Source organism: Monomorium pharaonis, chromosome 1 (genome assembly GCF_013373865.1).
Source record: "Monomorium pharaonis isolate MP-MQ-018 chromosome 1, ASM1337386v2, whole genome shotgun sequence".
NCBI classification, from domain to species: Eukaryota; Metazoa; Arthropoda; class Insecta; order Hymenoptera; family Formicidae; genus Monomorium; species Monomorium pharaonis.
In genome coordinates, this window is record NC_050467.1 from 18878093 (window position 1) to 18890782 (window position 12690).

General features: G+C 39.6%; 1 protein-coding gene across 1 annotated transcript in view; it reads right to left on the reverse strand.

Annotated features, from left to right (window-relative positions):
• LOC105837421 overlaps positions 1-12690 on the reverse strand; it is a 90503-nt gene that overhangs the window by 20354 nt on the left and 57459 nt on the right. The window contains exon 2 of the mRNA XM_012682194.2: positions 11205-11296. Within this exon, the coding sequence (XP_012537648.1) occupies positions 11205-11296 (92 nt within the window). The remainder of the gene's footprint in view (positions 1-11204; positions 11297-12690) is intronic.

The following is a 12690-nucleotide window of genomic DNA, read 5'->3' on the forward strand; positions in this document are numbered from 1 at the left end:
TACATTTTACGTCGGTCTTACGTTTTACGATCTACGCCAGAAGAAGAATATAAAAGAAGTTCTTAACTAACCGTTTTCCGTTGTGTGTAAAGACGGCGAAACAACGCTAGACTTAATTAGTCTAAGTGTCGCGTTGGACTGAAATTGTGGCAGTAATTACTCGAGTAACGTAACGCGGAATTGGTCAGGCATGTTTCAATGTTGGGGTGGATGGACCGAAGATGCCCTATGCCATCATGAATTATTGATTAGCCTCCTTGCGCACTTCGATAACAAACGCGACGCTGTCTAAACATAGCGCAGTTCCCGCTAGCTATTTGTGTAGAAGAAAAGTAATCCGTACTCGTATGATAATATAAATCTTTAAATAGCTTAATAATTGTGCATGAAAGTATTAAAAGGTATGTACAATTAGCCAAAAATGTATAGTTTATGAGATATTTTATATCAAAATATGATATAATAAAATGTAAACAACCACATAATTATTGATTTTGCGATAATTTTATCTCAATACTTTTATATGCAAAATAATCAAAGGAATTATATTATAGAGAACAAATATATATGAATAATATAATTCCAATTTGAGAACAGCGATAATCTTCAAAGCTAGATTTTTTTCTAAAAGAAATAATTTTACCATCATCTTGTCTTCTTTATGTGAAACCAAATAACTTTTATCCAACACGTTTTTTCACTTTCCATAATTTTCGAGAGAAATCTCAATTCGAAAACTTCATTAAAAATAGCACCCTCTATTAAAATAATAAACAAATAGTTTAATGCGTATCTGTCAAACGCAAGCATTGTAATACCGTTAATCTCTCATTGAATCAACCATTATTATTTCAAGATGCAAATGCGCGTGGGATCAGGCTTATGATAAAATATGAATTTTAATCCCCGTAGCTTCCGCAACATTCAACTTTTATAACAATATACACGATTGAAACGCGCTACCCGGTAATTTTCAGGAACGCATTAACGAAATTGGGGAAGTATATATCACCAATGCGATATTCGCGCGAAGCGAATATCCGGCTTACTCTCCGGGAGACGAATGGCGCAGTAACGATTTTTCTTCGAGAAGCCAAGTCCAACGATACGACGGCGTAACACTGCACACATGATACAGTGGTCGACAGTGGACTCCTTTGAAATCCTTTCAGCGTGGTGTATATCATTGTCCAGCGACAGTTAGCAATCTATACTTGGCTCGCGGCCACCGCAGAGACCGTTTTTGATATCATACCGTCCCGCTGGCTCTTGCACAGTGGCATGACCCGCATTCATCTCCCGCCGATATCGAAAAACAAATGCATCGTTGGGTCAGGGCTATTAGGGTATCTCTGTGTACGCAGGGTGTACGGCCCACTGTACGTGCGAAATTGAAGTCTCGCTTAGTCGATTCAAATCTGATTCTTCGTCGGCGAACGATCGTTTTTTCCCCCCCTTTTAACTCTCCCTTTCTCGACACTCGCGTCGAGTCGATGTTGATTTCTTCATCTCTGACAGTAGAGATTAAGGAGAAGGATCAGGGAATCCGAGGATGAAACGTAATTTGTTGAATTCGGAAACGTTCTACGTAATACGACTGTACGTATAAAATAATAGAAAACTCGTTGAAATAATAGAAAACTCGACAAGCAGAATCATTCACTGCGACGTTGAATCGGAGGTGATTAAGGAAAATTCAAGAGTTGCTTAGGTAAACGCGAGAGCTCGCGCTTCGCGAAAGTTTCGCGAATACTTTTTGTTCTCCGCTCTGTTAGCGCATCCCAAACAATTTACCGAGTGAACTAACTACATTAACCGGTTGCCGGGTAACGGATTAAGCAGCCGGCGATCGATCTAACTTTTCCGCAGTCAGTTGGGAAAATTACGAGTGCCGTCGCTCGTCGACAGGAAAAATTCGTCGCGCGGGGCTGTCTTTTAATCCAGTAACCAGAACCGAGTTAATCCAACGGGGGGAAAAAGTGTCTCGCCGGAAAGGAAAACGGGATGTCTGTTAAAATTACCTGGGAAAAAGAAAGATAGAGAGAGAGAGAGAGAGAGAGAAGAGAAAGAAACGTTTCTTTCCAACTACTGTAAAACTCGGCCGACGTGATCCTTACGTTCCATCCATTGTGTGTCCCCGTAAACTATCCTCGTCCAACGGAGTTTCCAGCTCCGTGGCTTCTACATCGTCGCCGTTCCTTCGGAAACCCCGAGGAAAAGAAAAGCTTGGCGACAACTCGGATCTTTTTTAGAAAAATTCCGGGCGACAATGCCCGATCCTGAGAAAGACGAATTTTGCGAAGGAATAAAACGTAGGAAAATAAAAATGCATTCGGAACTTATAATTAAAACAGTTTTGTTTTTCATTAAACCAATAATTTTCATTCTTTATATAAAATCGCTAGATAATCCAATTCATAATTACTCAATAAAAAATAATATTATTGCATTTGATCATGTTTTTTTTTTAATTGAGAAAAACAATTTAATTAACGCGATGCTTTTTAGAGCAAGCGACATATGTTCTGTGAATTGAAATAATCCGAATACATTTATATAGATTGTGCTCGTGACTTCAACATTTTCGCTAAATAAAATTTAGCTACAAGTTAATAAATATGAAGATTTTCACGAGCCTTTCACCTTGATGTAAAACATTTCTCGTCGATTACACTAATACCTTACATTCCGTAAGACGTAACGTACCGCAAAATATAAAGATTCGTTTTTATCAGATTTTATATAAAGTAACTAATTTATGAATTATAAATTTCTTTTAGAATTATCTAAAAAGTTTTTATTAATGTTAATACAGTACATTGCATAGTTTTCGAGAAATGAGGGCCTGCCAGTTTTAGTAGATTTATCCCAATATCTGGCGCGACTTTCATCTATGCATGTATTCTGCCAACATCTCAAATATAATGTGACAAAAATAATTAATCAGAAAATTGACGTAAACGCACATGTGCATAACTGGCTCGCTGCTTTGCGAACCAGTCTTGAACTTGATTCATTGCTACAATCGACGATTAATCTACGTCCAGTTAATATTTACTTACGTGTGACTGTCGTGAAAGTATTTCAATAGACAAGATCAAAGTCCCAACGTCCGTGAACATGAAAGGAGAGTCACACGAAAGAGAAATTCAGATACGCCGATTGTTGCTGTGCCGTCGAGGGAGACCATGCTTGACGAGTCGAACGAATTTTATCGTTAGCCTCGCCGACGCATTTTGTACGCAAAATACACGGGCAAACTCGTGCGAGATGACAAAGACTCGCACCTGCGGCGGTGATTTAAATGGCGCGTATAGCTTCGCGATTTTAATTACGGCGCGGTTCGTTCGCGCGGTTACGTGCGCGGTCGCGGCTGTTATTCGCATCGCGGAATACAAATCATCTCGCTCGATGCGTGCCTACGGTGATTGCTCCTGGTTACATTATACTGTCCGCCGGGTTAATATTGCGGTTCGCGAATTTTTCCCCCTCCCCCCCCCCCGAATGCCACGCTTGTAAATATTTTATTTCAATTTATCGAGTCGCGAATTTGATTTGGAAGTATTCGTCCCGGGCATCGCTGTACGGCTGCACGTGAAAATCATTTTGCAAAAAAGTCAGGTTGAATTATTCGCTACATATAACACGGTGTTTCATGGCCTGCGGATTTTCCATTGCAAATGAATACAAATACACAATAAACAAGTGCCATATTGTACATTGATGCGGCGTCTCGGCGACATTTTGCGAGTTTCCTGTAATTCTTTCACTATCACTTTTCCGAAAGCAATATATTTTTTTATCGCGCAGCAATATTTGATAAAGTGTCGGCGATCCATTAATCAAATTATTCATCGCGGCCGCGTTACATAAATCGCAGTTAAGGGGAGATTTATGATCTGCTGGATCTATCATCGGACCTCGCAAGCGGAAACAAGAGATCCTCTATGTATCCGCCTCTGCATTTCTATCTTCGCGCTAATACGGGCAATAACGACATCGCATACGGCGAAGGTTTCCCCGTATGTGTATCGCAGCTGAGCCTCGAATCCCACTAACGATTTCACCACGCCGTCGTCGACAAACGTGACCAAGTCGGCTATCACTGTCGGTCAACGTTTCACTTTGCGTAACTGGAAAATCGCGGAGAGTAACTGCACGTGTTAAACTAAAAATAAAAAAAAAAAAAAAAAAATTACTTCGACAAAGGAAAGAGCAGCGAGCGTTACCATCCGCGCACGCACGGCTGCGTCGAATGAAAGCGGACTGGTTAATTGATGGTACCGATCTACACAAATCCCGGCGTAAAAAAATACGGGCTGGTAACATGTCTTCCCCTAGGCTTTCTCGCTTTCGAAAAAGTTGAAATATTATCGGTCGCTCGTCGAGAGAAATGTTTCCATTGCACACGTAACTGCGTTTTTTATACGAAACAAAATTTCCCCCCCGATTAACCGCAGGATCGCTTCGGCGATCGCGAATTAATTTCAATCGAGTGGCTTTCAGCTATTCAGAATGGCGAGTTTCCCCCGGTATTAAGTGTGTAGAAGCACGTGTCTTGTATGTGCTATTTTCGGTTTCGCACGACTAGAAGTTACGCGAGTAACTCGGCGCGACGACGGCGACGCGACGTTCGGGAAATCGCGCGCGTTCCGCACGCGTGCTGCATAAGTACCGCGTGCACATGTGAGCGAACGCGCGCGCGCATTGCCATATTCATTCTCACGACCACGCCAAGGTTACGGCGATTCTATGTTTTCTTTGTGCGAGCTCTTTCTCTCTCTCTCTCTCTCTCTTTTTAGCGTGCATATTTCAACAAGCGTTGAAGAATGCACGACAAACGTCGCGAGCGCTCTTAGAAGCTATTTATATATTGCAAAAGGAAGATTGTAATGTCATAATTTACTGCGAAATTCTTATGCAAAATTTCTGCTGGAATATTCTCAATTATAACACATGTTGATAGTTGAAACATGAGTGTGACATTTTTAGTAATCGAGTGAAATAGTATAACAAGGAATAATAGAGCAACTTATTTTGCGACAGCAGCCTCATTATTATCCTGCCGTTCTATATGTTTTCACTCTTTGATATCTAACTACGTTTCAACATCTCGTTTTTTTTGTAATTTTACAAATATAGATCATGTGCTGCAGTACGATTTCATTATCCGAATAACGTGGCTTGAGGTAGACTGTATGTCGCAACAACGTCGTCTTGACTAAACGTTTGAAAGCACGAGCTTAAGAGGAAGCAGACAGGTAATTTTCGATATACGTCAAAAGTGTAATTTCAACATACTGCCGTTCCCGGACCCGATGAACCTGAACTTTCCGCGCTTTCCGGTCTCTCCTCTAGATTACATTTCCTATGTCTCTGCAAACGGATAGTGCATACAACACCACTTACAGAGAGATCCATTACTTTGTAGAATGAAAGAAATCTGTAATCTCTCGTCGTCCTAGACGAACGCTGAGAGCTCGTGAATAGAGGAAGTCTCGTTTCCGCAGTTTGCTGTCGCTGGCAGATGTGGACAAAGAACTTGTCGTCTGTATGATTACCGCAATCTAATGGGGAAATTTATATTATGCGCAGTTCCGTTTTTAGCGATATTATTTGAAGCTTTAATCAGCTAGAAAAGCCTTGTTAATTTGCTATTCGGTCAGAATTATACTGGAATAATTGGCAATTCAATATTAAATAATAATAAATAAATTCCGATATATTCCGATATAATTTAATTAAAAATAAATAACGCAGAATAATGTTTACAATAATAATGATAATTATAAATATGTTAATAAGCAAAATCATTAAATATGTTCATCTGTAAACCGCAGAATTTCATCAATATCGACATCAAAGTAAACATTCGATACAAGTGGAATTCGATACTGACATATTAAAATTAGGAAAAGTTAGGAAAGAGCTTTTTCACGTTACGCGTTTTAAAAAAGGTAGTAGCTGAAAATCTAGAATATTATTATTGTCTTGTATTAGAATCTTCAGAAGATTCAGGCACTACTCGCTGAAACATATTAATTAAACATTAATTTCGGTAGCAATAACAAGCGAAACTTTGTATTCGCGGAAGTAAACTCAATCTCGTTTCACGTAACTAAGAATATATAATCCACTAATTAAACAAGATTTGATCCAGTAAATACAAGATAACACACTATTATACTCCGAGGATAGGTACTTTCCCTACATCAAATTGAATAATTTATTAATTAATAATTAACATGATTTAATCATTATATTATTCTTTCAATAACGTTCATTTATTTCACATTATATATCGATAACATTATTCAACGATACTTCTACTACATCGTGGCCGTTGCACTTGCGGAAGTACCTCAGCTTTCCTTTGTAAGCGCAAATTTCGAGCACCAAAACCCGGCGAAAAGCTCCAGCCGCATAAGGGGTGATCCACTCCTTTCAACCCCTTTCGCCGTACCTCTTTACACGTTAGGAATAATCGCGCGGGGCGGCTTAAAGCCGTGGCGCGCGATAAAGCCGAACGGAACTCCATCGGGAATTTATTGGCCGGTATCGTGCTTACCAACCCCGCGCGGCTTCCGCGCATATTAGCAGGTTTAATCGCTTAATTGCCTCTCTCCCCCGTCAACCACACTCCACAGGTTTCGATAGACGATTCCGCCCGGAACCATGATTTATATTTCGGTGCAGCGGCAAATCGAATGCATTTCGAGAGTGCGCGAAGTTGATCAGACCCTTGAGATGTTCTAAGTTATGTTCGAATCAATGGTTATTAAAGCAATTACGAACTTCGAGCACTTTGAAATCACTTTGCAGGGGCAATTCTAATAATTCGAGAGTGGCGAACGAAGAGAATGAGAAAGTATAGAGAAAGTTATTCTCTCTCTCTCTCTTTCTGTATATAAAAAGAAAGAAATTCTGCTAATACACTTTTTGGATTTTATTATTTTACGAGGAAGAGCAAATAAAATTTAATAATTAATTGTGTAATACCGAGACGAAAAGAAATATTGTGTCAACAACATGATTCATTCCTTTCAGTTTCGTCGCGACGAGAAATTCAAGACTTTCGCAGTTTCCCTGATCTTCTCCCACCGGCATTTTCCGACTGCGTTAAATTTCTCTCCGATCTAAACATAGTTTCCTGGATAGTGCATCCCACTTTAGGTTCGCCGCAAGTTTTGAGCCTTTGAACGCTGGGGAGACGCAGCGAAACGTTGTCCGCTCACTTTTCACAAGGCAAACATGCGTACAATTCTCGCATCTCGAAATCAATAGTTATCACGTGATGTGCACATGCTGCGGATGCAGAAATGCTAATAACAATCGTGCGTGTTATTCGAGATGTTGAATTGCCGAGAATTGTAGCCGCTACTTCTATCAAACTTGATTGATACTGTCTGTTAGCTCGTCTTACTGTTTCGTGTGATAACGAGAAACGGGGTCAATTACTCGTTTCGACGAAGACTATATCGCAAGGCTTATACGGTTTGCATTCGGTGTATTGGCCGGATCGCCGTAATCCCAGTTCGACAAAGATATCAACAGCCCGGAGATAGGAATACCGGTGATCAATTTGAAATTTAATAGGACGAAAAATTCCATATTGCCTGCAATTCACTGATGATTGCATGCAATTGATTAGCTTTCAGCATTTCAGTTGTATTATATCCATAAGAATCTGCCGCGTCAGGAATAAAACTCGCTTTGCTTTAATAACATTATTGCTTACCGATAAAATCGAATCCCGTCCATAAATTTAACAAGATAAAAAATGGATTTATTAGAAGCCAAAAGTTCCCAAAAAATGCACGATATCGATGCACATATTAACAATCTATCGCATTGTTATGCATTTAATTGCAAAATTTAATGGGTTGGATGCGTGTACGCGCATGATATCTTCCCATCATCTCGATAGACCGGTTGCTTTGTATTCTTTTCGCTTCCACTTAACATCAATCAAAAAGTTTGCTTCGCGGTCTATTCGAGACCAAGTCGCGCACGCGAAATTGTAACTTTTGTGTTACTAAATCACAGTCTACAAGTCACACGCTGGAATCTGCAATCTTGAACAGCCGAGTAACCGCGGTATTACTAAACTCACACACGTCCCTACAGAATCACATGTCAAACGGTGTAAACTATATTTGGCAACACCAAAGTAGATACTAGTGTTGAGTTACTCTTATCCGGACCAACGAGCACACGGTACACATACGTGCACGCTCTGCAGAGCTGCAGCATTCGGGATTGCGGTAGTTGAAGTTTGTTTCGCAATTCTAGAATTCCAAATGTTAGTGCAGGCATTTCCGGATTTAAAAGAGAAAAAGAGTGGAGAGTTGGTAAAAGCCAGAAACTTGACACCACGTTGCCCTAGGTTCTCCATCGACGTGCTAAAAGCTTCCTAAAATTAGAGCAGAAGTGCTATGGTCGTCAGTTTTTAAAACGCCTTACGTTATTCGCTTCGGACCTTTTTCCCGGTGGCTTGTGATTTTTACAGGCGTTTCAAAAAAATTCCGAATCAAAATTAAAATGCTACTTTTTTCTAAATCGCAATGTCTTTAACGTTATAACTTTCAATTCGGTTAGCTCGGTGACTGTCCAGTTTTTTTCCGCGATTCCAATTTTCTTAGGTCAGGCAGTTCTTGCGACACGTATATCGCCGATATCGTCGTTCGCGGTGTTATTGCACTTTATATATAACAATACGAGACGATCGGATGACTACCCTTGGATGGTGGCCAATAAAGCGAATTGTTCACGATATTCAAGCGTCCCATAAGAATGTAGTCCCACTAATATGCAGGCTGCCCGCGTAATATTTCGTTTCTTATTGTTATATTTATCGCTATGCTGCTCACAGAACAGGGCAACATCGTTCAGTAGAATTACTTTATTCGTTGGAGTGCATATAGTCAGTTTCTATGGTCCATAGATATGTATCTGTGTTTTGATTTACCGACAATATAATATATCTAACGAAAGAGCGCGAGCTCCATGGGGAAAATTGATATTGTATAATCTGAAAACGAAACTTTAACTTCTGATAAACTGTATTAGGATTAATAAATGTAATGTTGAATAAATTAAATATTATTAATTACAAATACCTGCCGAAAAAAAATTAACCTGAGTTACATTCAAGACGAGAATTAAGCGTAGCTATTAGACAAGTGTCTCTTTTTTATTTAAAAAAATATATATACATAAAATTTATTCAAACATTTCGACTCATCTTCGAGCTATCAATCGATGATAATAAATGTTGGAATAAATGTAATTTTAAATAGAGTAAAAACATTTGCGCTCCAATAACTGCGCTAATTCTCATTTAATCCGTAAATTTTCTTTCAACTTTTGAATATCGAGAATCCCTTGTTGCATTAATATTATTTAAAAGCGTATTGAAATTAAATTTTTAATCATTATATATAAACTATTAACAAATTAAATATTTCTTTTAACGCATTTCCTCTTTGTCTTTCCTTCTTTCTTTTCTGCAACGTAGAATTATTAACACAAGGACTGCCAATTAAGCAAATAGATAAATCGTATCGTCGTATTCAAAGGTCGAATTGTAAAACGCTTCATTCATTTCTTTATCTTAATTTATAGAGATACGAACTATCGTAAATGCGTTGTTACTTGCAAAGTGACGTACGTGAGGGCACCCATCGTGGCGCCGAATAACGAATTCAGGAGAGACGACACCGAGACGTGTGTACACCCGATTGTAAATTCCGTTGTTGTTCCTGTAAGTGTGCACTTCTACTTGCCATCTTCTATTACGTGGTACGTTGCGCCAGAAAGAGGCGAAGATGGGATAAAAGTACAAGAGCGCGTTGTATTCAAAACAGCTTTCACAGAAATGAAACGTTACTTTATATCTCCCTCGACGTTACGTGCCGTAAACGGAAATATTATTGCTTAGTCGACTAAAAGACATTCTTATTTGCTCTAATCGTACAGTACTCGTTTCAGTTATATTTTCAACATACCCGAAATCAATTCACTGCCCTGAAGAATATTAAGGGAAAATTTTTTCCAGATATGTTCGGATATTTGAATAGAGTCTAAAGTATACAGATGCAAAACAATATTAATAAATACCGATTTTTAATATAGTGAAACTATAAAAACTTAAAAAAAAATCGCGCACGAATTTCTAGATAAAGAATCGAACATCCTCAAAAACTTGTGATTAATACTAGTCGTCGATATATTTTTATTTGTCAGATGACGGAATATGTCTAAAAATGTATATTATTTTATTTCTACAAAAAAAAAAAAGACGTATATTTCTTCTGCTTTGTTGAGCAAATCGGCGTCAAAAGGAGGAAAATCGAAATTTCTGTCTTTCTCTCTGTTGTGTATTTCCCTTGATGGATTTTCTCGAATTCGCCACTGGCAAAACGTTGGTCGAACTTTTCCCCTCTTTCTCCCTCCTCCCCTTTCGCGCTCTATTCGTGGCGCCGTCCCTATCTAATGGCACGGCGACTCTCGCGGGTTTTGTATTCGTTGCACGCTGCGACATTTGCATTGAAATTGTTGCACCCGTCGCCGATGCGCGTTTCGCATCGTAATCCGCACGAGCAAATAGCGAACGCCGCGGCGTGTAGCCGCGCAAAAATTCGCGGGGGGGGCAAAAAAAAATTGCGATCGCGGCTGATAGGGAACAATGCACCGTGCCGAAGGTCACAGATTGCGGGCGTTGGCCTTCGCCAAGTCTCCCGGAATGTCCGGTGCGTTTGGTAATCGGAGCGGGCGTAAACTAAATAGTGATTTCTTGTAAATACCACGTATTAGAATAGAGTGAAGGTGAAGCGCGTTAAATTTCAAACAACGTAAGATTTTTTACTATAATTAACGCTTAAATAACTGGTTAAAAAAAAAGTAAAAGCTCCATCCATAAAAGGGACTCGTTATATATCAACGAAATATATGCGAGAAGATCGCGATTAAAAATCTTTACACAAAAACGCTGTCATGATTTATATTTACGGGTCAGGTGTCATGTGGGACGGCAAAGGGGGATAAAAAACAGCGGATTTGTAGAAATCTTGAATAGAATTTTTTTTTACGACATATCGCCATCGAAGCTAAGCATTTTACGAGCTTCGGGATATAGCTCGTGCATATCATTTCGCGTGGAATTATAAGGATTTTTTCATTAAAAAAAATACGGCTGAACTCACGTTCTCTTTGGTTGACGAGATCTGCCTTTTCGTTCTGCCGTGATACACTCGTGGCCTCACCAGAGTATGCCTGCTGAAGTCTGAGGACGGACCTGTAACAATTAATCGATTAATTAAACTGATGTTAAAAATTCATCGCGTTCGTAAGGCACGTAATGCGCATTAAAGATTTTCATCCTCGATGCTACAATCGAAAAGGATATATATCGTAAATTTAAGATTCGCGAAGGGACACGATAAAACTTTTAAAAATTCCTTTCTTTCCGGATAAAGCAATTTTATATTCCCCCCCCCCTTCTACCTGCAGTGCTAAAGGCACTTTGTACTTTTACTTCATCATACTAAATCCAGTACCTAACTTTATAAGTCAAGTGACTCTTGCAGAACTACTCAAGTGTTAACAAGCGACAGGGCAACGTTGAAAAAAGGGTGCATCGGAGTCTACATCGTAATACGGAGTTTTACAAAGCTTTTTTACGAGGCTTCCGCATTAATGAATATACTTGGTGAACGTTGGGTATATCGATTGGAACTGCTTGCCTCTACACTCTCTTTTTTTTTTTTCGTACACCGAACATTGCCGTTTTCCACCTTTATGCATTCGATTACATGGAAATTAAGCAACGCGCTAAAAAGAGCTTACGAGATGCGCATGCAAAAAAGTATGTTGTAATATTTAACGTTTCACCGAAGGACCGCGTTGGCATCAAAAATGATTCAACGGCCGCCAATAAGTAATTATCCAGCTACTAACGAAGCGTTTTAACGTCCATTAAGCTGGCATCCCTCATTATCGATAAACGAATTTTTCACTGTCACAAAATTTCGCACCGCGAGCAAAAATATTCAATTTTCTGCTAGGAGAAAAAAAAAATCGCTTGAAATTCATCACAGCGTGCGTGACACGAAATGCTCAAATGTAAAAGTTCAAAAAGTTTTTTTGTTTAATTCTATATATCATCACTATATGCAATTGACTGTATAAACACAACAAATTCGTAACAGCGGAGGTTTTGTTGCTAGCATTTAATTAAAACAAATAACGAAACGTATTAAACGTTTCCCTTCGGGCGTCGATGAATTTGAAAAGAGAAATATTTTCGTTGGCGAGGCCAATCGGGCGGCGACATCGATATATTCGCACGCAAAACCCTGCCCAAAATCGGGGGAGGCTCTTTCCGTAAATAGAGCGGTATTTCGAGCTCAATCGAAACACTGCGATCGACGACGCGTAGCGGAGGCTAACTCTTTCCGTCGCGGCATTCGCGGTTGCACCGCGGGTGTTCTGCCTGCTCGTTACACGAACGTGTCAAAACCTCTGGCTGACACTGCGGCGCCCAATGTAATTACATCCGAAACGAAAGTCCTTGACATCGACACGAGTTACAACGAGTGAATTCACCAGCTCCGATCTCTGTTTTCGCGAATTTGGCCGACTGCAGCCACCGGTCTCTTCGGCGCTCTGAAGTACCAGAACTATCGACCC